This window comes from Gigantopelta aegis, chromosome 6 (genome assembly GCF_016097555.1).
Source record: "Gigantopelta aegis isolate Gae_Host chromosome 6, Gae_host_genome, whole genome shotgun sequence".
NCBI classification, from domain to species: Eukaryota; Metazoa; Mollusca; class Gastropoda; order Neomphalida; family Peltospiridae; genus Gigantopelta; species Gigantopelta aegis.
Window position 1 is genome coordinate 81156476 of NC_054704.1, and position 26122 is coordinate 81182597.

Genomic DNA, 26122 nt, shown 5'->3' on the forward strand with positions numbered 1-26122 from the left:
CCGGTTTTAACTACAGCGCAAGATTTCTTAATTTTTTGAGACGAACCCTACAATTTGAAATCGGCAAACGCACGTGTTAAGTGAAACTAACAGGCCGTCGTTTGTGCTTTGCCGAGCTATGGCGGCACATGCGACGAATCAAGCGTATACGTTTGACGATATCCGTTCATAGCGAACACACACGACTTTTTTAAAAGTGCATTTGAACTTGTATTTCACATTTGTACATGTTATAATATGGTAACCAGATAAAAGGTGCCTTCTCAAAGTTGCATAATGATGGCTATTGCAAATCATATTTTTTATTAAATTGTGCTTTAACATTTAAAGACCTTTAACTATATGCCCATAAATGATTATAGGAAATTATTTTATCTACTAGTAGAAAATACATTTTTTATTGAAGAATATTTATCACAAACGGAAGGAAATGTTTTATTTAACGACGCACTCAACACATTTTATTTACGGTTATATGGCGTCAGACATATGGTTAAGGACCACAGTTTTTGAGAGGAAACCAGCTGTCGCCACTACATGGGCTACTCTTCCGATTGGCAGCAAGGGATCTTTTATTTGCGCTTCCCACAGGCAGGATAGCACAAACCATGGCCTTTGTTGAACCAGTTATGGATCACTGGTAGGTGCAAATGGTTTACACCTACCCATTGAGCCTTACGGAGCACTCACTATGGTTTTGAGTCGGTATCTGGATTAAAAATCCCATGCCTCGACTGGGATCCGAACCCATTACCTACATGGCTGTAGAACGATGGGCTAACCACGACACCACCGAGGCCGGTAAATAATAGAGTATAGATGCCAATTCATCGTCTATGGACAAACCCTTCGTGCATAAATGCCAGGCATTGGTGGACAGTCGCCACCGGAAAAACCAAACATCTAACCAGGGGAGACCCCATCAACTTGTATCTTTTTAAACGCACCCCAGGGACTGTACACATAACAGTCTTCACCAGTCGTAAGAAACTTGTTAGAAGATTTGTCGTCTTTCTTACGACCGGAGACTCCTTTAGTCTGCGCTCCATCACCGACCTACCCCACACCCCTAGCCATGCCTCCGTCAGAAATTCCGTCGTCAGTGTTTTAAAGTTCACAGCTTGCTGTGAAAGCCGACAACAAGTGATTAAAGATGGTCATATTAAGACAAAGACCGCTTTTGTGTTATACATTTTATTGGGACCTTGCGCGTTGTGCAAAGTTGACATTAGCTCGATCAACCGAGTCTTCAGAGCCTAGTTATTGTCCAGTCGCATCGAAGTCCGCAACGTCATCGTCAGTAGTCTCCTCGTCTTCATCCACCACAGCCTCGATCACTACAATAAAATTAATTTTATACAAAGACTTGTGGGCCTAAACAGTCACCAGTGGGCCTAAACAGTCACCAGTGGGCCTAAACAGTCACCAGTGGGCCTAAACAGTCACCAGTGGGCCTAAACAGTCACCAGTGGGCCTAAACAGTCACCAGAGTAAATAGACGACCGGCAGAATACACATTTTAGGAGTGCGTGTGTGTCAGAACCACCGAATTGTTTTTGGATTATCGGTAAACTTGACCACTGGGGACCCAACAAATGGGCAACTACATTTATGACATTTACACATTAAACATGTATAAATGAACCTCTTGGAAGTCCATTTAACGACACTACAGCACATAAGCAGATCAGGTTTTTAAAACTGGCTTCCCCTACCTTTCAGCCCCACCCTCTGGCTCCGAGATGAGAACTAGCCAATTCACCGCCATCCCTCCTATTCATGCCATGTGAACTTCCTACAAAAGTTGATTGGAATCGTCAGTTTTGGGTCACGTTGTACGACTGTTAAGGCCCATTTTGTAACATTTACCCATTGTAACCGTCTACTGCGTAATAAAAATTGGGCCCCAGTTTATAAACACCCAATCTTTAACAAATGCTTAAAACGTTATCGCAGGTGTTAAATATTTGCCTATTTAAAAACACTGATTAACATTGAATTATGGTCCTGTGCGGAAACAGAGCTAGATGTAAATGCAGACATTACATTTTCTCATTCTGTCCAGTGCTCCACGACTTGCTATATCAAAAACAATGCATACACTAGTATCAATGGGAGAGACTTGCAGCGTATTAATCTCAAGTGGATGTAGCAGATATGGTTGTGTTAAATGCAGCAGCCAATAGTTGTGGTATACGACAACTGTAGATTTGTTTTGTTTTATGCCAACAATCTTGTTGAATATGCTTCCACCAAAGGGAGTTTCCCGAGAAAATTTAATAAACATTTATACGACTATTGTTAATTTCTCATTTTAATACTAAAATCCATGTCGGTGGTTCCGTAATATATACAATAAAATTACCTCCCCCCCCCCGATAATTATGCTTTACCAGGACATTTCAAGGTTTTAGATGTGAGCGGTATACAAGTCTTGGAATAAACATTCAACATGCTTTCAAATCCAGATAGGAACCATGTTACTTACTTTTTCCCATGCTCTTGGAATAGAACAGTTTCAGTTCAACCAAATTCAGTTTTCCATCATCTGAAGAAAAATCGATTTAATTAAGAAATTGCTACCACATACTAAAGCCCTATTACACTACTTACTAAAGCCCTATTACACTACTTACTAAAGCCCCTATTACACTACTTACTAAAGCCCTATTACACTACTTACTAAAGCCCTATTACACTACTTACTAAAGCCCCATTACACTACTTACTAAAGCCCCATTACACTACTTACTAAAGCCCCATTACACTACTTACTAAAGCCCCATTACACTACTTAATAAGCAGTAACGTTTTCAGTTTAGAAACTAATCGACTTAGTTGACTGCGTCTAAAGGGAACCGAAGTAACACCTAATTTATGTTTTCATTTTAGTTTTAAAATCATGTTCAAAATTCAATGTTTCCTAATTTCATACAAGTAGTCGATAACCGATGGAACTGCCAAAGTAATTATACCTTTAGTATCTGTGCATTGCATTGATAAATGCAGTGACAATGCAACCGAAACACTATACAATAACCGTTCAACCACCGCCTTCAGTGTACGACCCCAACTCCCCGAATTGGGACGAAAGTGGCCGAATGTGGGCAACATTGATTTAAGCATTACTGCGAAACAGCTATGTAGGGTTGCAAACAGTACGCATTTCTACATGAATTACATTAATTACAACCAATATTGAGTAAAATTAAAATGCAAGGTGGAATGTTTCAGGCCACCAATTTCCCGGAACATTTCATAATTTTTGTCTGAAATTCAGGATTTACTTCAGCTCTAAGGGGGGCGAGGTCGAGGGTGGGGGGTGGGGGTGGGGAGGACTTATTAAAGGCATTTCCGGGACTACTTTTAAAATAACGCATCTTTTGTATTCTACTAGGTCTTATTGGTGACAACGGGCTTGTTCTCTTAGACCCCCAGACTTTGACGAGCACGATTCCAATAGTCTACTATCGACTAAGCTATTATATCGTCAATGTTTACCACCATTATAATGCCGACATAATTGAATGTTACAGAATATTGTCCCTCCACATTTAAACTCCAACCATTTGGTTAAGGCGACGCCACACGATACGAGTGCCTCTTACGATAATAGCTACGAGAACCAGCATTCCGAGAGTACTGCTAAATCAATACATGTCCCCACAAAAAAATTTTCTCCTAAATTCAAGGGACATAACTATGGAAAATGGGTAAATCGCCATGAAAGTCAAACTGAAACAATACATGATATAGCTACACAATTTCTGACCAATATTATTAGGCATTGTGAAAAGAAAAAAACGTCTGGAAAACTATGTGGCACAATCCGATGGACAATAGTGTCCTCAGGCACAGTAGAGGACTAATAAACTAATGCCTTGCAACCGATGAAACCGTAATGTTAATTCTTGTGAATTAGCAATTCTGTTTATTTTCGTGTATTTTCTCGTGTGGCGTCGTCCATCATGGTTACGCCCCCCCCAAGTTTAAGCATAAGACTCACGGTTTTTATCAGCGTCGCTGAACGTCGTCTTTAGAACCGAGTTGGTTACTTTAAGACCGGTTACTTGAGCAATCTCGTCAAGCTCAACAAACCGATCACCGTTTAGGTCGAGGTCATCGTGAACATTGACCAGTTCGTCTGCAGCTACGCGTTTGGACTGAAAGAAAAGTCACAAGACACTTCGTGATTCATGCAAAGAGTTTGTATAATGGTTTTGTGACGGTACATGCTCTTAATTTGTTTTCGCCTGTGGCGATATTAATTGTTTTAAAAGGCCGTGTGCAGTTCCAAATTGCACTTAGCCAGGTGGGCAACTTGTTACGTAATACTTCTGCGCGACGGTCCTCGATCGGTACGCCTAATACACACCCAGAGCAGGTGCGGAGGCCATGTGGCGAGTAGTTACGTAATACCTCTGCGAGTGCGGTTTTTACAACCGTGATTTGGCGACGATGACGACAGCCAGACTGAGATCAGAGAAAAATATACCGACTCTGGGAGAGGTGGAAATTCAGATGATAGGGGAGGACCGCCTTGTACCCCCAGGCAATTTTCTGATTTTATAATAAATAGCTAGGGCTTAGAGATATCTGGGAGAAGCAAAAAGGACAGAACGATAGAAAGGTATCCCGGGGGAACGTTAGTCCGGTTGGACTTTGGTAAATATTTTATTTCTGCTCTGTTGTATAACCTTGATGTGACTGATGTGACTTTAAATATATACTCTTCAAAAGAAGAAACGCAAAACCACATTGTCGTAACATTTGGAGAATTGATTTAATTATTGAATGGTGAGTCCGATAATTACCAAATGTTGCAGGATTGTTCACAATTCACTCTAGTCCATTGGAGTAAGTGATAGGACACACCACCAAGGTCAAGGTCATCTGGAGTCAATACCGGGTGTGGCCTCCGCGTGTGTTGACAACTGCCTGGCACCGCCTGCCCATTGAAGCAACCAGAGTACGGATGACGTCCCGGGGGATGGTGGCCCACTCGGCCTGCAAGGCTGCTGCCAGCTCGGGCAGGGTCTGGGGCTGTGGTTGTCGCTGTCGGAGGCGTCGGTCCAACTCGTCCCATAGATTCTCAATTGGGTTCAAATCCGGTGATATCGATGGCCAAGGAAGGACATTAATGTTGTTCTGTAGGAAAGCCGTTGTGAGACGTGCTGTGTGAGGCCTGGCGTTGTCATGTTGGAACACTGCGTTGGCGTTGGCCATAACTGGAACGATGTGTGGCCGGAGGATCTGGTCAATGTAGCCCTGTGCATTCAGGTTGCCCTGCACGTGGACCAGGTCAGTTCTGCCAGTGTGTGAGATGGCTGCCCACACCATGACACTACCCCCGCCGAATCTGTCCACTTCCTGCACGCAGTTTGCCGCATAACGTTCACCACGACGCCTATACACGCGACATCTTCCATCATGACGTCGGAGCTCGTCACTGAACCACACCTGTCTCCATCGCAGTTGAGGCCATTGTCGATGAATCTGGCACCACTGCAGTCGGAGTCGACGGTGTTGTGGTGTTAAGATGACACCTCGAACTGGACGTCTGGCACGAATTCCTACCTCACGTAGGCGGTTCCGTACGGTCTGGTCGGATATCCTGCGAAAACCTGGTATTGCTGCGGCTGTGGAGGTGGCAGTAGTCAATCGTTCCCGAAGGTGGCGTACCCGGATGTAGCGGTCCTGCCCGGGGGTAGTGACCCGTGGTCGACCGGATCTAGGGAGGTCACGTGTTGATCCATGTTGCTGGTAACGGTCCCACAGTCTGGAGATGGTGCTTGGGGACACATGGAATGCCCTGGCAACGGCCGTTCTGGATTCGCCTGCGTCTAGTCGGCCGATGGCATTGTTTCTCTGCGGTTCACTGAGACGTGGCATGTCCTGGATTGTCAACTGTCGGCCAGATACAGAGGCCAGGCAAGCGAACACCCTGCACTTTTATACTGTCGGTGTTCATGTTGCACGTGCAGACAACGCACGTGCAGTGGTGACATGGTTTGCACGTGGCTGCGTTTTTGCGAATATTCACATTTTGGAACTTTATTGTACAGTAGCTGCGTTTTATCGAATGTAACCGTGGGAATGTGTTTGGGACATGCAATGACCTTATATTCACAAAGCATGAACCGGTAGGAAACATAAAATCGGAGTTATAACCCATTTGTACCCTTTTGCGTTTCTTTTTTTGAAGAGTATATTTTAATACTGTATTATACCAATATTCTTTAGACAGTGTCTTCGGTCATCTGACGAAGTAAATCGTAGACTTATTGTTCTAAATTTATACGAGTATTTGGTAATATAAAGCTTAGCCAGTCATCCTAGAAGACCTAGGTAAACTGTAGGTTATTGTCTTTGTGATAATTACCAGTATTAATTCTGTGTTACAAGGTTACTGAATGAGTAGTTAGGGTTAATTAAAAATTAACCAGTTAGGAATAGAGCTGCAATTCCTTTATTAATTAACAACTTCTAGAAGCGTTTCTCAATTATCACACGTGTGGGTGTTGTGTCACGGTGAAGTGATTCGCATATTGTGTAAACTAGACACCTAGAGATTAACTAATTAAGTGATCAGTTCTGGGTTGTTATTATTGTTATTAATTAACTACTGCGGCTGTACATTTATCAGCGTAGGTTAATACAGATTCCAAAGTGTATTGTGTTTTGTTGTGTTTTCTAGTGAACTAAACGTGCTATAATAATATATACTTTATATAAGATCGTATCTCTGATCATACCTAGACGAGCCATACTCGGGTAAATACCGCCCGTTACAGAGAGATCTAATAGATATACAGTTAGGAGAGATATTTGGACAATCGTGTTTTATTCAGTTACGGGTATTATAGAATCCCCGTGACAGGTTTCTATGTTTCTATGTGGGGAGTTTTTCGTTACCAACAACACTTCAAAACGTTATGAATACAAATGTCTTTTTGGACGATATTTTGACCACTAAAAACCTACATACAAGGTTAACAGACTTGAAATCTTTGTCTAGTTAGTTTATTACTAAGTTATTGTCAAAATTAGGTAATCTTAAAGCTATTATCGCTTTGTAAAAACGGGGCCATCATTACTTAGTTTTAGAAAATTAGAAATTTTACCATGTCGCCACGTTTAGTCTCGATCCGCCTCTGGCAGTCATAGCAGAAAGCCCGACAGTCTTCTGGGCTGATGACGCCAAAGCCGTCCACGGACTGGAGGACCAAGGTCAAGGCCGACATAAGTACAAAGAAATAGGTCTTCATTCTGAAAACATTAATGTGCACCGAATCAATAAATTAAGGCCATAATAAGTACCAAGAAATGTCAAAATATATACTCGATGAAATTTATTCAAACAGGGCCATAGCTGTCTAAACCAAATTAAAACAAATGTGTTATCGTTTTACAAACTTTACAATCGTTCCAGTAGTTCAACGTGGGCCATGTTCCCAAGTCATCGTTTGTGTTACTATAGGGTGTACTATACCAAATAAAAATCCCATAGGCGACCATGTTAACGTCTGTGTTATAAACACTAATATTGTATATATCAACCAAAAACTATGGGTTATCAGTACTACAACCCCTACCTCAATGTATCAACTCTTTTAGGCAAATTTGTACCCATCATGGCTTTTAATTTTATTTTTTTTTTTTTTTATTTAAACCACACATTTATCAGCGATGGCAGGACTTAAAAAAGTTAGGCACACCTCCAACTTTGACCAAGGTGGGTATTACTTGGTAGTCCCAACTTATATAGCTGGTTAGTAAGGTGTTGATTCTAATATATTGTATACATATATTATAGAAGACTACTTACGCATTTGTCATTAGCCCGTGATATGGCTATTAACAAGTCCAAGACAGTTTATAGCATTTCTGCAGTTATCAAGCATAGCACCCAGTGTTGGGCTCTGAAAATGTGAGATATGAGGACAAAAAACTGCACAAGAGCTTTAGATTTCACTAATTTGGGTACAACAGGCTTTTGTCTGCACACCAAGGTCTTTAGTACAGTAATGTCCTTTTGGTAAGTTGTAGAAAAAAAGAAAATAGAGCGCGTTTCGAATTTTAATATTACAGCTCTGCTCAACATTTGTTATAAGGTTTAAATGTTTCGAGGTTGCAAGTTCGTGCTTTGGTCCATTTGTTTTGGACATACCCTTCATCGCCTCCGCGCATTTAAAACCCTGCACATGGACCAATTGTTTCAGGATAGTATTAAAATTTGGCCAATAACATAGGCCTAAATATTAATTTAAAAATATTAATTTAAAATACAATACCTATCCAAACATGAAAGGAATAAATGATTTGCCTAGAATCTTATTTAACAAATATTCTAGCGATCATCTAGCTAAGGGCCACAACTAAACGCGTTTTATCATTTTGATAAAAACGCAAACCCGAACAGCTGTTGACTTCGGCTTTACGAACAATAACGATTGAATTAATCGTCAGAAATCGGTAATGTTCGTAAACTAGGATGAATAATTTGTTTACGTGATTCAGAACCTTAGTTGCAAATCAAGTGGTGAAATTATTTTCCCAAATATAGTTATCAGTTAAACTATCGGCCATAAATACCATTTATGTATATTTATTATGTGCAATATTTGTAAAGAACCGATTTATGTCACTAACAAATTTAAACCACCGAAGTAAAAGAACCGATTTATTAATTATGACTGACCGGCATTTTTATACAAAGGAACACAACGTGAAATTCTCGCCACTAATTTTAAGATTAGTTTCTTTCATGGCGCACACAGAATCTTAAAACTTGTATAACAAGACTGCAGTCCAAAAAAAAAAAAATTGCAAAAGATTTAATGAGCATTAATCATTTTCAGTCTATGAGGCAACCTCATATTTAACTAATTACAGTTATGGGCCAAATGTTTTCAGTGTGACGGTTGTAAACTATAAGTACAAATATAATACATTAACATGACAATGTGAAAATGTGAAAATCGAAAAAAATTTATAATAAAGATTTTGCAATTTAGTTCACGTGAATATTTATAGTTCGCATTTACCTACAATTACCTAAATTAATTTTCACCGACAACCCATAACGACTCCATACTAAAGTCTCTTGATCTAGTTGGGTTTGTTAACCTCGTCACAAAACTGCTTCAAAACGTGAATTGACATGTTAGTTAACGTTAGTATATTGTGATTAACATTAACATTAAAATGCTAACACTTTGGCAGAACACCATATGTACTGTGGCCAGAAGGAATGGTTGTTTTAAAGCTAATGTCCACTATTAAAGCATAATAAAAATAGCACCTTTCAATACTTTACGTCGTATTAAAAATACTCCACACCCAAATCATTGTTTACCTACCCTGGGTTTCTGCCAGAGGGTACGGAGGATAAAATTGCATGTACCCAAAAATATCGGAAATTAATGGATATATTTTGTTTTAAATTAATAAAAAAGTAAAAAGAATTGCCGTCTTTAAAATTTGTATAAACCCATAACCACCCATATACCTTTGAATATTTAGTTTTTATTACGTACTCTCAAACTTATTTTCTGCCATAAAGCCGAATGCCGTTGGCAGATGTTGAAACACTTGGGTCGTCTTATTTTTTGATGTGCCGTAAAATATAATTAAATCACTTGTTCCTCCATGAATGATTAAATAAAATAACACTGATATATTGTAATTGTTTTATTCCAATATATAATAACATGGGTTATGTCAAATGTGTGGTGCAAACTTACCTGAAAGTTTGAAACCATGATTACAAAATCCTGAAGATAAGACTGCCTCTACATTTGTACAGGCATGTAGGAACAATATTTGAAGTGTGCGTGTGCGCGTGCAGTCTAGTGAGGGATACACATATTCATCTTTATTTATTTATTTATTTTTATATATATTATATATATATTATATATTATTATATATATATTATATATTATTATATTATATATTATTATATTATATTATATATTTTTTTTTTTATGTAGAGTAGTGAAAATTTGAAACATACATTTCTGTCCTCAGGCGTGGGATGGAAAACAAGCCCCTAGGCCCGACCCTCCCCCACCCACCCCAGTTCCTACGGACCTCATACATTTTATGTTAATAAATACAAAGGCTACATTATGATGTTGTCGATAGGACAGTCGTAAAGTGATTGTCGGTATGTGGCAACATATTTTCCAACATTTTGTGTTTCTGTGCCAAGCCGTGGACAGTTTTAGCAGACGGGCAACACGTTTGTTTATTTAAAATACACGGTTTCACCCAACACAAGTTTTAGAGGACAACTTAAGATAAAGAAAATTGCGCTAATTTTAGTTTTTTGTTAAAGTATTATATATTGCTTTGTTGAGGAGGGTACGCTTTTATTTAGTAAATTTACAAAATGGGCCTATGTAATATCCACTGACGTGTCATGTTTACATCCATGCTGAACAAGATTTATGATGAAATATTACATTTTGTGTGTTTTTCTTCTAATAGGTCTATTTACTTCAATTTACATAAAAAAGTCATACAAAAAACTGTTTAGAAAAATGCTTGTTGTTTGCTAAACATTGCTTCACATTCCTGTACGCTTTTCGGTCTGTACGCTTTTCGATCTGTACCCTGGGCGAGTATTAACATTCAATATAAACATGCGTATAACTACACAATATTGAAATGTTACACCTACTTGAAACCTGACTCTTGGTCTTTCCACAACAGTGTCCAGTGGATGAGCTAACGACAATGTCAATGCTTCTCGGTCTCAGCTATTTATCTATCAAGTCACGTGACCATACTTTCATGTGTCACATTTTGCACGTTCTTCCGTAATGACGTATTTTGCGCGTGCCAAAATCTCATGCACGTCTTTCCTCTCCGTTCTTAATGTAAATAATTGTATATTGCAGCAACTCTCCACGGGCGAGAATGTATTGATCTGAAGATTCGGCCATCACATTAATTAGGGAGGTTCCACATACCATCACAGGGTGGTGGGGTGGACGAGAGCTACAAGAATGATCTTGTTATGTTGGACATACTATAGGCGAACGGTCTCCCATTTTAAAGCTGGGGAGGGGGCAGGCAGAATTTACAACCGATTGGGGTGGGGTGGGGTGGGGTGGGGGTGGGGTGGGGTGGTTAGAGTGATAGAAATACATGGTGATAAGGTTTCAGACAAGCTCATTTTGGCCAAATATCTATATTTTTTTACTAAAATTTGAGGATTTGCTCGAACTCGGGGGCGGGGAGGGGAGGGGAGGGCAGGAAGCATCTGCCCCCTTCCGTCATGTCTCGTACGCTTATGATGTTGCAATTGATTTAAATAAAATAATGACAAAATATTTACCTTTATTTAAATAGGGGGGGGGGGGGAGGGGGCGAGAGTTAGCTCAGTCGGTTGAGTACTCGCTTGAGGTGTTTGCGTTTCAGGATGAAACCACGTCGGTGGATCCATTCAACTGACTGGGATTTTTTTCTAGCCCATCCAGTGCACAACAATTGGTGCTTTCCTGTCCGTCTCTCCTGGTGCACTGGCTGAAACGATTGAACAATATTCCTCTCTGTGTCTGTCTGTCTGTCTCGCTCTATCTCTCTCTCTCTCTTTCTCTGTGTGTATGTGTGTGTGTATATATATATATATATATATATATATATATTTTTTTTTTCAATTAGAAAACAACTTAAGGCAGACATCAATTTAAAAAGAAGTTTATTAATTTTAATCCACTGTTTTACAGCTCTTACAAACAATATTTTAATAAACTGTAACGATTCAAACAATCACATCTTTTAAAACCTCAGAATTTTAAATTAAAAATATTCCAACATGGTCTAGCAAAAAAAGAAATCAATACAAGTCCATTTTTTATCAACAGAAATAAAGAAAACCATTCAATATAACCATTCGAAAAGAAAAACAAAATAAATACTGAGATGGACACATATTCGCGAACTATTTGATTGGTTCCCGACGTGACCATTTACAAAAACCTAGCGGACATTTGTTTTGCCCGAGAGGACACAAAGGATATGTACACTATGTTACATTATGAGATTGAGGATGATTTTAATTTTATCCTTTCGTGTCCACGATATGAAATATTAAGAAATAAATTTATTTAAAAATACTATTTCAACCACCCCAGTGCCTTCAGACTGATACAACTCTTGACAACTGAAAACAATAAGGAGATAAATAATCTTTGCAACTTCTTACAACAGGCGAACCGATTTAGAGAACAATTACTTGTACAAGCAAATTAAATTATATGCACATATATAATGCTTCTTATATTAGTTGTTTGTATGTACTTGTCTGCAAGTCACTCTCCACCATTGGTCCGCACTTTTGTATATATTGATGTTTTCCATTCTTATAATGCTGATAAGTTGTAAAACGCAATAAAAGAACAAAAAACTTGGCTGAACTCTGCCCTGTTAAAACAACTCCACTGTCGCACAAACTCGGATGTTTCCAATATCGATTTTTGTCCAACTGGTCATTCCATTCATACAACGGTCACGTGTCTCACGCTGCTTTCAATATAAGGCAGTGATTACTATCCATTGTTCTAGCTTAATTAATGAATTAGTCAACACTTGCAGTGAGAGCACAAAATCCGCCAACCATTCCTCTACATTGCTGACCTGTGACGTCATGCAAGCGTTTGCATATTAAGAGCTATCGTGTATATTAATGAGACTCCTTCTCTGTGAAAGTTTGCGGATGATTTTGATTTGATCATATCCAGATGAACGTAAATGAAATAACAGACAATCCTTATAACTAAATATGAAACATACTTACTAATAACACTACAAAATTATTTTATATATATAAAGATTTAAAAAAAACCCAAAACAACAACAAAAAACCTCTAAACGTATTGCGCTACAGGACGCTAGTATTACCAAGCCTCATTTGCATGATGCATTTTTACAAATTACATGGTCTATCTGGACTTGCTTAAAGCTTATTTTGCGGTACAAGACAACATTTCGTTTTAGTATTTAAAATGTTCACAAATAGGATTTTAATTAAAGGCGCAGATGCTAGTTTGTCCTTGAAAATGGACACTGTATTCAGTTAATCTACGAACTTGCAACACACATTTGGAGAAGGTTATAACAGAGAGAAGCTAAAGTCTGTGATGTTTAAACAGACAAATACCATCTAAAAATAACTACAGCTAGTCTCGATAACCATTATATCTCAGACGAACGTGCGTTTTTAGAATTATGAAAAATACGTTTTGGGATTAGTTAAAAACCCTGGATGACCAGAGCCACTTCAGATTTACGAAAATTAATATTCTCAACAATAAAATGTAAGTACCGGTACTTCTAATTTAAATGATCAAAAACGACTTTAATAGTGAAAAATACGTGGTAGTGTTTAAAAACTAGCGTCTGTTACTTTAATCGTCCAACCGCTGATGATTTCAGTGTATGCGACAATATGGGTCAACGTTGTCATGTTCGAGTTTTTCGCTCTGTATAATGCAGTAGTTGGCGTATTCCTCTATCGTGCACTGCATATAACAGCATTCGCTTATAATCCCCGGGCGCAGTCTATAGGCCAGACGGTTGCTCAGAAACATCGCGGAATAAGGCTTCTCAAGAAAGGGCGTCCGGGTTCGGGACATTAAACCTGAGAAGTAAAAACAACAACAACAACAACAACAACAACACATATTATTACGATTTAGGTTTTTGTACCGACCTCGGTGGGGTCGTGGTTAAGCCATCGGACATAAGGCTGGTAGGTATAGGGTTCGCAGCCCGGTACCGGCTCCCACACAGAGCGAATTTTAACGACTTAATGGCTAGGTGTAAGCCCTCTTCTCTCTCACTAACAATTAAGAACTAACCCACTGTCCTCGACAGACAGCCAAGATAGCTGAGAAGTGGGCCCATGACAGCGTGCTTGAACCTTAATTGGATACAAGCACGAAAATAAGTTGAAATGAAATAAACGATTTAGTTTTTAAAAACTGATGAATCCTTTTGCAACTTGTAAATTAAATTGTCCACCGGATCACTGTAGTGAAAGACTGTTTGTGTATGTATTGATGTATGTATGTATTGATGTATGAGTATCTATATATTGTATGTATGTCGAGGTTGACTATTACATACATAGATATTAACGCACTAGCGCAGGGGATAATCAAGTCCTTTCTGGCCTCACACAGTGTCTCATGCCGTTACTGGGACTCAAACAAGTGGCACCTAATCGCCCGCAACTTGCAGACTTGCCACAATACGTTCTGAGCTATCGAGTCATCCTTAAGAGTTTATACTACTAAATCAAATCCCATAGACGACAATAGTAACACATATGGCTAAAACTCCTACCTGCTGCGTATCAATCGACATAAACACCATGGATATAAATACTATCACCCCTCACCCTTAAAGTGAATCAGAAAAAATGGGGATTAAGCCCCTCACTTTTGAAGTGAATTAGAAAACAATTGAGGGGTAGCGTCTATGACTATCCTAGTTTCGCATAAAATTTGAGTACGTTTTTTTTTTTACATATTTCAAGCAGTGGTACTAGATGAAATAAAATTGCATAAATTTTTTTCCCAGATGAAACTATTCTTTTTCACAAACAACACACTCGCATTTATCACCAATCACAGGACTTATGGTGTTAACCTCTCTATCAAAAGTTGAGTGCACCTCGAACTTTGACCCAGCCTGAAGTTATTTGGTTTAGTACTACCTTAAAAAGAATGCTCTTTAACTCAACCATATGCATGGGGCATACAAGCAACGCGGTCGATGTATATATGTATGTATGTATTGGTGTATGAATATCTATATATTGTATGTATGTCGAGGTTGACTATTATATACATAGATATTAACACACTGGTCCAGGGGATATTTAAATTCTTTCTGTCCTCAAAAATTGTCCCATGCCGCTCTTGGGACTCGAACCTATGGCACCGAATCGCCCGCAACTTGCAGACTTGCCACGATACCCTTTGAGCTGTTGAGACATCCATAAAAAGGATGCTCTTTAAGTCAACTATATGCATGGGCCTACAATCAACGCGATCGATCCCGCTTACGTGCATGACACAGTGGGCAAACCTGGCACTGGCTAGTATGTATGTATGTATGCATTTTTGTATGCTTTGTTGTTTCTATTGTGTGTTTTGTTGTTGCTGATGTTGTAGTTGTTGTGGATCTTTCTTTTCAAACCTTCTTTACTCCTCTTGCTTTCCGCCTTCTGTCGATCTATCGACTGCTTTCTCTACATTGTCTTGTTTTTTTTGTTTTTTACGTGCCCCTATACCCCTATGGTTTCGGGAACGTCCCTCCAAAAGGGTTACACCTCTGGCAAGGCCAGTAATGTGACCCTGGACGGAAGGTATCTACATTGAAAGGATCTATACAAAAAGAAAAAAGTTAAGCACCCCTAGATATAATTAGTACTGAAATAGCCCCATTCATAAAAACTGCAAATTACGTGACGAATATGTCAAGAATGGTGTTCCATCGAAATAATATGAGAGTACAATGACAACTGTGACGTCCCACGACAGAACGACATGCACGTGCATCATGCCACCCATGCTTTGCTCAAAATGCAGTATCAATACACTGTAATTGTTGACATTTAACATCACTGTCTTGCATTGTTGAAGTTTAATCGTTGAATATGGCACATCGACGGTTATCAGAGGCCCAAAGATGGCGTATTATTGGTATGCATGCGACCGGCATGACCTTCAAAAGTATAGGACGTCAACTGGGGTATCATTACACCGTAATCAGCAGACTGATACGAAAACACGGGCATACCAATGCTGTAAAGGATCTCACACGATCAGGGAGACCGCGCATGACGTCACAGCGTGAGGACAGGGTCCTACTTCGGCTCGTACGTCGTCAACCCTTTGCTACGTCTCCTGTTCTGAAGAGCCATTGGTTACCCAATAGACAGATGTCAGCCAGAACAGTGAGGAATCGTCTGAAATTTGCGGGATTGAAGGCCAGAAGGGTCATCAAGCATCCCTTTCTTGCTGATCATCATGAGAGACGCCGTTTAGCGTGGTGTTTAGCCCGGAGAGGTTGGTATCTGACGAAAGCCGGTTCCTGCTCCATGTCACAGATAGCCGATTGAGAGTTTGGAGGCATACAAATGCTGCCTACACACCCAGGAACATACGACCTACGACCCCGTATGGTGGAGGTTCAGTAATGGTTTGGGGTTGCCTGTCACATGATTGTAAGCTGAATCTTGTCACCATCCAAAGCAACCTCAATGATGATCGGTACATTCGTAACGTCCTGCAACCAGTTGTTGTGCCGCATTTTGACAACCATCCACTCGCCACCAGACCTCTGTACATGGATGACAACGAGTAGTAACAGCTTTACTCCAAACTGAAGCTGTGACGACCCTGCCCTGGCCGGCCATGAGTCCTGACCTAAACACGCTAAAGCATGTTTGGGACATCTTGGGGCATCGAGTATAGGCACTGACCCCACCTGTACAGACTTTGGCACAATTAGAGGCAGCTCTTCATCGAGAATGGCAGTAGTTGCCCATGCAGCAGATCAGACGACTTACTGGAGGGATGAGACGAAGGGTGGAAGCTGTCATCCGGGCACGTGTCGGTTTACCCGCTATTGATGATCTGTGTCATGAATGTCGTCTGTGGACTTCAAAAGACATTTTTCATCATCAATCATGATGTTGACTTGTGTTTCTGACTCTGCACCTCCATACTTATTGTGCCTCAGTTTTTGGCTTAAATACAGCATATTGGAATCATGATTAAAATTTCAAAACCGGATACACTTGTTATGTTTTCTTACTGTCAAAGATGTATTCTTGCAAAACACATTTGTTTTTCCGAGGTTATTTTATCAGGCTTTCAACGCCAAACCTCGTAAGACAAGTCATTGTGAAAAATACAGGGGTGCTTAACTTGTTTCTTTGTGTATATAACACTATGTAGAAACTACCTCGGTTTCCTGTGGATTTGTGCGGTTTCATGCGGTCGATTACGGTTGTGGTGAGGATTAACTACCGGTAAGTCGCATCGTGTGCATTTTAAGCTCGTCACAGGTGGTTAACGTTGACTGACGCATATCAGTACTGTCAAACATTTAACCTTACGACTAGATAACTGTCGATAAAAAAGAGTTTGTTTTGTTTAACGACACCACTAGAGCACATTGATTAATTAATAATCGGCTAATGGATGTCAGACTTGATAATTCTCACTCGTAGTCATCAGCGGAAACACGCTACATTGTTGTATTTACTGCAAAGGATCTTTTATGTGCACTATCCCACTGACAGGACAGCACATACCACGGTCTTTGACCTGTTTGTGGTGCATTGGTTATAATGAGAAAAACACCAATAAGTTGAATGGATCCACCAAGGTGGTTCGATCCTGCGACGCAAGCACTTCAGGTAAGTGCTCAACCGGCTAAGCTAAATCTCTCCCTAACTGTCGTCAAAGACACGAATCACACGTGTATATGAGCGAGCGCCCTCACAACGTACATTCGCCTGAGGAGGGATGAGCCGTAGGATCGATCCTTCTCCGCGGACTACAGTCCCCCTCCCATACCAGAAGCTCATGACAGGTACATCAAATGTTGTGGCATGTACTGTCCTGTTCATGGAGAGGTGTTTACAAAATATACCTTGCCGCTTTTCGGTGTTGCTAGCGTATGTGGCGACAGTAAGTTTCCTTTATTTAGAAGGAAAACGTTAAAGGTTTGGGCCTCAAATTGGGAGGGGGCAGATATAGTGTGGGGAATAAGTACATTTTGGGGTTTCATGTATAACAGAATGAAAACATTTGGTGTTGTTACAGCCTCCCCCCCCCCCCCCCCCCCACACACACACTCTCGTTCCAATTGGACTGTATTTAGGGGTTGCGAAATGTGTATCTTTGGATAGTTTCAATTGTGATGTCCCAACATCGGGAGAACAAAGGTTATTTTGCATAGTTCAAGAAAATGTACGTTTTGTGGTCGTCAAATCTGTTTGTGTCATAACAGAGGCTTAGGTTTTGAGTAGGTGGTCACAAAAGGGTAACATTTGTCTCATCGATAAAAAAAGGATCAACAGGGTGTTATGAGCATGAAACCAGCAGATGACAGCCTCAAAAATACATTTGAAAAAAATGTCGGGTATTTTTTTTTCAAGATGGCGTATTTTTCAGAAAAAACCATTCATAACTTATTGGCTATACCAGCTAGGAATGTATCTTATGTGTTAAACCCTATGTTTTGGGGGTCATAGAACAGGGTAATAATATTTTAAATATGATTTGGTGAATATTTTATCCCCTCCCCCCAAAAGACATAAAAAGACAAATAATGTGTTATTTCCGATGTAAAAATTACGAGCTATATACCCGATCACATTTCCACCCTGCTTGCACTATGTCAACACTATTTTACACTACTTTACTTTCTTCTAAAAATAGCTTAAATAGTTGGGGTTTAAACATAAGCCATATTCACAGACTTACAAAAAGTGACAAAACGTCACTCAAATGATACCACTTCATATTTGCCCATTACCAGAATCTCAAATCAAAATTGCACTGCCACTTCCTAGGTCAGGACATGTCAAACAATGTTCATGGCTCGAGCATACGTTGCTATGGCATCACACAACCCAACAACCTAACACCCAAAGGGATAAATTCGAATGACCCATATCTTATGACAAAGGCAGTCGTCTTCCTATTCTCCTTTGTGATGCTATTTGTTGGTATGCACAGTTAGCATCTAGATTTGAAAACCACACATTACCAGTCAGTGTGTCCAAACATTCATCAATCCACGGCAACTGCTAGATGTTGATGGTAACTGATTGCAACGTTTGTAATCATATCCCATCGTACCTGTGCATTAAATTTATAGACCACCAGTGCAGGAGCTGACGCCTACTCAACGTTTGTAATCTATGTACCATCTTACCTATCCATTGAATTTAAGGATCACCAGTACAGGAGATGACGCCTACTCAACGTTTGTAATCTATGTACCATCTTACCTGTCCATTCAATTCACGGATCACCAGTACAGGAGCTGACGCCTACTCAATGTTTGTAATCTATGTACCATCTAACGTACCTGTCCATTGAATTTACGGATCACCAGTACAGGATCTGACGCCTGCTCAACGTTTGTAATCTATGTACCATCTTACTTACCCGTCCATTCAATTTACGGATCACCAGTACAGGATCTGACGCCTGCTCAATGTTTGTGATATGTGTACCATATTACACGTCCATTCAATTTACGGAACACCAGTACAGGATCTGACGCCTGCTAAACGTTTGTGATATGTGTACCATCTTACACGTCCATTCAATTTACGGATGACCAGTACAGGAACTGACGCCTACTAGGACGTGGAGGGTTGGATCAATCTCGCTCCCAACACGTTTTTGTAAGTTGGCCTTCTGAGCACTCCTCCTCCTCTTCAATGCGGTGTTCGCTGCATCAGCTCTTTGACCGGCCTAGCCATTCCTGTGTCTGTGCGATGTTCTCCGCATCAGCTATTTGACCGGCCTAGCCATCCCTGTGTCTGTGCGATGTTCTCCGCATCAGCTGTTTGACCGGCCTAGCCATCCCTGTGTCTGTGCGATGTTCTCCGCATCAGCTGTTTGACCGGCCTAGCCATCCCTGTGTCTGTGCGATGTTCTCCGCATCAGCTGTTTGACCGGCCTAGCCATCCCTGTGTCTGTGCGATGTTCTCAGCATCAGCTATTTGACCGGCCTAGCCATCCCTGTGTCTGTGCGATGTTCTCCGCATCAGCTCTTTGACCGGCCTAGCCATCCCTGTGTCTGTGCGATGTTCTCCGCATCAGCTCTTTGACCGGCCAAGCCACCCCTGCGTCTGTGCGATGTTCTCCGCATCAGTTCTTTGGCCGGCCTAGCCATCCCTGTGTCTGAAGTCAAAATTATTCTTGGCGAACAAGTCCTGGTACGTTGACAGCAAGGTGATTTTACTGGTCACCTTTTCCAAGCTCAATTCCAGTCTTGACCTATCATACACGTCTTTTAAGAAGTCGGGTACCCCTCAACCCCCCCCCCCCCCCCCCCCCCCCCGACCTCTGCGACCACGTACATTGAATATTTTCTGACATACTACTCTTGTGATGAACGCTCTTTGGCACCGATGTACCAAGGACATTGTCCATGCATACATGCGATTAACCCTCCTTACCATGAACTCAATCATGAGCAAACTGACAATGCACCGAGTTCGGCGGTAACCCAACCTCTTCGGCCATTATTACTTTTGCCACTCCAGACGATTGTCCGACCTGCCCAAAAGCTATTAAGATAATTTGCTCTCCTGTGGTCAACATACCCTATTACAAGTTTAATGGGGTCCACAAGCCCTAAACATATCCTCCTTAACTTTCAAAAATATATTTGTTGACACCACAATCACCTCAATATGTGACATAATATGAGATATGTCTGTCGTTAATATGGTGGCAGCCATCTTGGAAAATGGCCACCATGCGAATCGTACACAGTTTTGAAAGTGTCATCAGGACCGGCCTCGGTGGCGTCGTGGCAGGCCATCAGTCTACAGGCTGGTAGGTACTGGGTTCGGATCCCAGTCGAGGCATGGGATTTTTAATCGAGATACCGACTCCAAACCCTGAGTGAGTGCTCCGCAAGGCTCAATGGGTAGGTGTAAACCACTTGCACCGACCAGTGATCCATAACTGGTTCAACAAAGGCCATGGTTTGTGCTATCCTGCCTGTGGGAAGCGCAAATAAAAGATCCCTTGCTGCCTGTCGTAAAAAGAGTAGCCTATGTGGCGACAGCGGGTTTCCTCTAAAAACAGTGTCAGAATGACCATATGTTTGACGTCCAATAGCCGATGATAAGATAAAAAATCAATGTGCTCTAGTGGCGTCGTTAAATAAAACAAACTTTACTTTTTTTTGTGTCATCAGGTGATTTTATGATCTCACACCATAATGAATAAGACTAGCCATGTGAACTAATGTTAGCCTGTCGGTACTGGTACCCTCCCCGCTCCCTATATAGGTAACCCTGTTTGCAGGACTTGGATCCCTATTATTAATACAAGTTTTAAAACGTCCCATTTTTTGTCCGTGAAAGCATGTTTTTCATAATCAACCACATGAAACAATACACCACAGTACATAAAACCGTACACTTCGCTACGTTTAATCACGACAGTCAGTAAACCGTACACTTACAAATCACTATAAAAGCTATACTTTACGAACATTTTCTCATTGGCATCTGTATTGTAAACACATTTTGACGATGTTAACACTATATAAAAACACCACATGTAAAATAACGTTGCTTAAAATATGTGGGTTTCGACTGTCATTTCATCGTAAGATTAAATATTGACAATCCTTACTGGCGTTAGTCTACATCAACGATCTGTGAAGGGTATGCTTATTGTAAGATTAAATATTGACAATCCTTACTGGCGTTAGTCTACACCAACGATCTGTGAAGGGTATGCTTATTGTAAGATTAAATATTGACAATCCTTACTGGCGTTAGTCTACACCAACGATCTGTGAAGGGTATGCTTATTGTAAGATTAAATATTGACAATCCTTACTGGCGTTAGTCTACACCAACGATCTGTGAAGGGTATGCTTATTGTAAGATTAAATATTGACAATCCTTACTGGCGTTAGTCTACACCAACGATCTGTGAAGGGTATGCTTATTGTAAGATTAAATATTGACAATCCTTACTGGCGTTAGTCTACATCAACGATCTGTGAAGGGTATGCTTATTGTAAGATTAAATATTGACAATCCTTACTGGCGTTAGTCTACATCAACGATCTGTGAAGGGTATGCTTATTGTAAGATTAAATATTGACAATCCTTACTGGCGTTAGTCTACATCAACGATCTGTGAAGGGTATGCTTATTGTAAGATTAAATATTGACAATCCTTACTGGCGTTAGTCTACACCAACGATCTGTGAAGGGTATGCTTATTGTAAGATTAAATATTGACAATCCTTACTGGCGTTAGTCTACACCAACGATCTGTGAAGGGTATGCTTATTGTAAGATTAAATATTGACAATCCTTACTGGCGTTAGTCTACATCAACGATCTGTGAAGGGTATGCTTATTGTAAGATTTACTTTGATAGTGATACGTCAGAAAATGCACATGATGTATCTTACCGTGTAAATCCTCAACATGTACGGTTTCATATGGTTGACTACGTTTAAGTCCACAGGAAACATAATAGCTTACATACTGTGTGTGAAGCAGGCCAAGCGCACCATAGGTCCAATAACTAGTCCGCAAAACTGTTGACAGAGGGGCCACCATGCTTCATAAAAAGCTTCGGTTTCCGGGTTTTGCAGACTGTTAAAATCGCTGTCCCTAGAATATTTGTTATTATTTAAGCATTTAGAATAGATGATTCAGTTCTGTTTGGTGCATTCAAGGTCTATTTTAACCTCTCTCATTTCGCCATACGCTCGCTTATCTACATAGAAGTACGGGATCCCATTTTTGTAGGGGAGCAGGCTGGCTTTTGCCCGATTTATACAAAAATGCCCGAATCTGGATAACAACATCTATTCATATTAGCATTACTGCCAAAGAGCTATATAGTATTGCAAACGAATCACTACTCATTTTTACATGGATTACAACTAATTTTTAAGGCAGAAAAGTGGAAATACGTGTTAAAAAGTCCTGATTAACACATTTTGCCCGAATATCTCTATCATTTTTGCCCGAATTTGAGGTTTTACACTCCCACATAACCCCCCCCCCCCCCCCCCCGCTCCACACACACACACCCCTGTCTCGTACGCTTATGTTGAAACATGGAACGTCACGGGGAGAAATAATCTGTATGAAATATTCTAAATATTTAAAATGTATATATTTTATGGTAAATTCTGATGATTTATAAATCGATGCACGGCGGGTCAACGGGGAAAATAAACTGTGTTATATTCTAAATATTTAAAGGGACAGAACCTCGTTTTTAAACACTACGACATAATTTTCACTATTGGAGCCATTTTTTTGTTTTATAAATAGATTCAGACATTGCTTAGATTTTGTTGTTTAGATTATCTATTTTAGTACATCATAAGTGGTTCGGGTCATCTCATGTTAGCACATTCTGACCGAATTTGATGTTTTGCTCCAGCACTAGGGTGACAGTTGCCCCAGCCCCTGTCTCGCTCGCTTTTGTTTATCTTTGTTTCTCTTCAATTAGCTGGACACTAATCCAACTTGGACTTTGCGCAGGCGCAGAGCTTCTCACGTGATATTGAACATAGTTAAAAAATATGTTTTAACGACACCACTAGAGCACATTGATTTATTAATGTCAAACACTGGATAAATTCGACATATAGTCTTAGAGAGGAAACCCGCTAAATGTTTCTATTACTAACAATGGACCTTTTACATGCATCATCCCGCAGACAGGATAGCATATACCATAACCTTTGGTAGACCAGTCGTAGTACACTAACTGAAAGAGAAAAATAGTCTAAAAGCCCACCGAAGGCAGCGGCGGATCCAGAAAATCGATTTAGGGGGCCCCAAATACATTTAGGGAGCCCCAATAACATATAGCTGAAGGGATTACCAAATGTTCGACATTCAATAGCCCATTGTTAATAATGTGCTCTAGTGGTGTCGTTAAATAAAACAATAATAACAGAAACAAACTGGCTCCTTCAGCTGGTGACATAGATCTACCAACGACTATGTGCTAGAAGCTTGTTGAAATTATTTCAACCAGACGTTTAATTTTTGCTTTTACATAATAAATAATTTCTGAGAAACTAAATGTCCCCCACCCCCCGACACACACAAAACCCCACAAAAACTTTAAAAACAAGAAGAAGAAGAAGAAGAAGAAGAAGAAGAAGAAGAAGAGAAAAAAACACCTCCTCACATTAGCACAGGTTTCGAGCAGGCAGCCATACATACAAGAACCAGATAGACGAAGCGTTGGCAAACACTCGAGATGTTGACAACTGAAATGAAAATGAATATTCAAATTTCTATGATATTGATCAATGCGTCATGTGGCAATAACAGTTCGCTGGATTATGCAAATGTAATGTTGAGTAATTTCAGTACGTACCGGTACAGTAATATTGAGTAGTTTCTCACGTACCGGTACAGTAATGTTGAGTAGTTTCTCACGTATCTGTACAGTAATGTTGAGTAGTTTCTCACGTACCGGTACAGTAGTGTTGAGCGGTTTCTCACGTATCTGTACAGTAATGTTGAGTAGTTTCAGTACGTACCGGTAAAGTAATCTTGAGTAATTTCAGAACGTACCAGTACAATAATGTTGAGCAATTTTAGTACGTACCGGTACAGTAATGTTGAGTAGTTTCAGTACGTACCCGTACAGTAATGTTGAGTAATTTTAGTACGTACCGGTACAGTAATGTTGAGTAATTTTAGTACGTACCGGCACAGTAATGTTGAGTAGTTTTAGTACATACCGGTACAGTAATGTTGAGTAATTTTAGTACGTACCGGTACAGTAATGTTGAGTAGTTATTATTATTTTTAAGATTACCTTTTGATAAAATTAATGACTCTTATCGTTATTTACTGTGTGATTTTCTTAACCCTAATCCTAAACCTAACCCATGTTGTTATTTCTGGAGGATGCCCCCCCCCCCCCCCCCCCCCCCCCATATCCTCGACTGTGGTTGCATTCACCACACAACTTGTAAAAATTAAATTTAATAACGCCATACCCAAACATTTCTTTCTAGCAGAAATCCTGATACGCTAATGCTATTTCGCTCTAGGAACATTATTTTGTATTAACTTAATCACAATAATATAACCATGCACTGTACATAACAGACATAATATTAATATAATACCGACATTTAAAAAAACATTCTTTTCTTTCTTTCAATTTCTTTGTTTTTTGTATGTTTTTTCAGTTTTTGTTTGTGTTTTCGGTTAAACCGTTAAGTAGAATTAATAGTAACCAAGTTTCTTGTTGAATGTTTGAGTGTGTGTGTGTGTGTGTGTGTGTGTGTGTGTGTGTGTGTGTGTGTGTGTGTGTGTGTGTGTGTGTGTGTGTGTGTGTGTGTGTTTGTGTATGTTATTGATATTAACGTTTTAAATATGCAACCTCCCTGAAATAACTGCAAAATGGTATTTTAGAGCCTCTAAATCAAACTTCCAGGGGTGGGGAGTGGGGCAGACCTCCTAATGCTTTGCACCTTCCATGCTCGTTCGTTCCAAGAATTCATCGGTCTCTCACTCGTTAAACGTGTATAGAAATCAGCTATGCAAGATGGGTACATACAAACGGAAACGAGAGAGAGAGAGAGAGAGAGAGAGAGAGAGAGAGAGAGAGAGAGAGAGAGAGAGAGGGGGGGGGGGGGGGGGATTGTAGGCATATCTTATATGTATAATAGTATATGGGAATGAGAACAGTGGTTTAAATAAATACCTTTTATAGCCATGTTAGACCCGTGTTAGATTCCAAATTCGTTTCGCTTATCCTACACCAGTATATGATCTGCTTGACAACTGGCTTAATTATACTTTTATGTATTCATTCACTTGACAGCATGTTTAAATTAAAGGGATAAGGAATTTGAATTGCATCTCCATATTAATTCACAAAGGATGAATAATGTAGTGACACAACAGACTTTGAAATATAATCAAAGTATTTTATTTAAAATTTGGAAACACAAAACATTTAGGCTGGCTATGTCATTCCCAAAATGCTTTCGGGCACCTGCTAGTGTCCGACTTCCGGAAGTAGTTTCTACACGATAAAACGAATAGTTTCTATACCGCGTTTGACTGAAACATATTACAAAAATATAACTTGAAAGAGGTTGCATGATAAAACATATCAGGTTACTACGTTTTGATATCGTGGTTATTTGGCTCGGTTCAATAACGGTGTACCAGGCTCGCTGAAGCTCGCTCGATACCAAAACGTAGAAACCTGATATTCTATATGTAGCTGTTTAGTAGTAATGACAATATGAATATAAATGTTGTTATTCAGATTCGGACATTTTCTATTAATTCGGCACACACACACACACACACACA

The 26122-nt window shown here is 40.0% G+C and overlaps 2 protein-coding genes across 4 annotated transcripts; both read right to left on the minus strand.

The window, feature by feature from the left end:
* Nucleotides 1-1178: 1178 nt before the first annotated feature.
* LOC121376424 lies at nt 1179-10823 on the minus strand. Of its 3 annotated transcripts, XM_041504287.1 has the most exons (7): nt 10688-10716; nt 7829-7922; nt 7125-7269; nt 4007-4163; nt 2489-2548; nt 1716-1795; nt 1179-1337 (listed from the first exon to the last, which is right to left on the minus strand). In XM_041504287.1, the coding sequence occupies exons 2-6, from the start codon at nt 7837-7839 to the stop codon at nt 1719-1721; spliced, it is 450 nt and encodes a 149-aa protein (XP_041360221.1). In that variant the 5' UTR covers nt 7840-7922; nt 10688-10716; the 3' UTR covers nt 1179-1337; nt 1716-1718. The 3 variants fall into 3 exon arrangements, with proteins under 3 accessions (XP_041360221.1, XP_041360220.1, XP_041360222.1); XM_041504286.1 differs by lacking the exon at nt 1716-1795 and having other exon boundaries at nt 10688-10707; XM_041504288.1 differs by lacking the exons at nt 1716-1795; nt 7829-7922 and having other exon boundaries at nt 10688-10823.
* An 870-nt stretch (nt 10824-11693) lies between these two features.
* LOC121375753 lies at nt 11694-25574 on the minus strand. Its single transcript, XM_041503368.1, has 4 exons — nt 25503-25574; nt 23967-24048; nt 22296-22423; nt 11694-13651 (listed from the first exon to the last, which is right to left on the minus strand). Exons 1-4 carry the CDS (start codon nt 25513-25515, stop codon nt 13443-13445), a joined length of 432 nt encoding a protein of 143 aa, XP_041359302.1. The 5' UTR covers nt 25516-25574; the 3' UTR covers nt 11694-13442.
* Between the last annotated feature and the right edge of the window lie 548 nt (nt 25575-26122).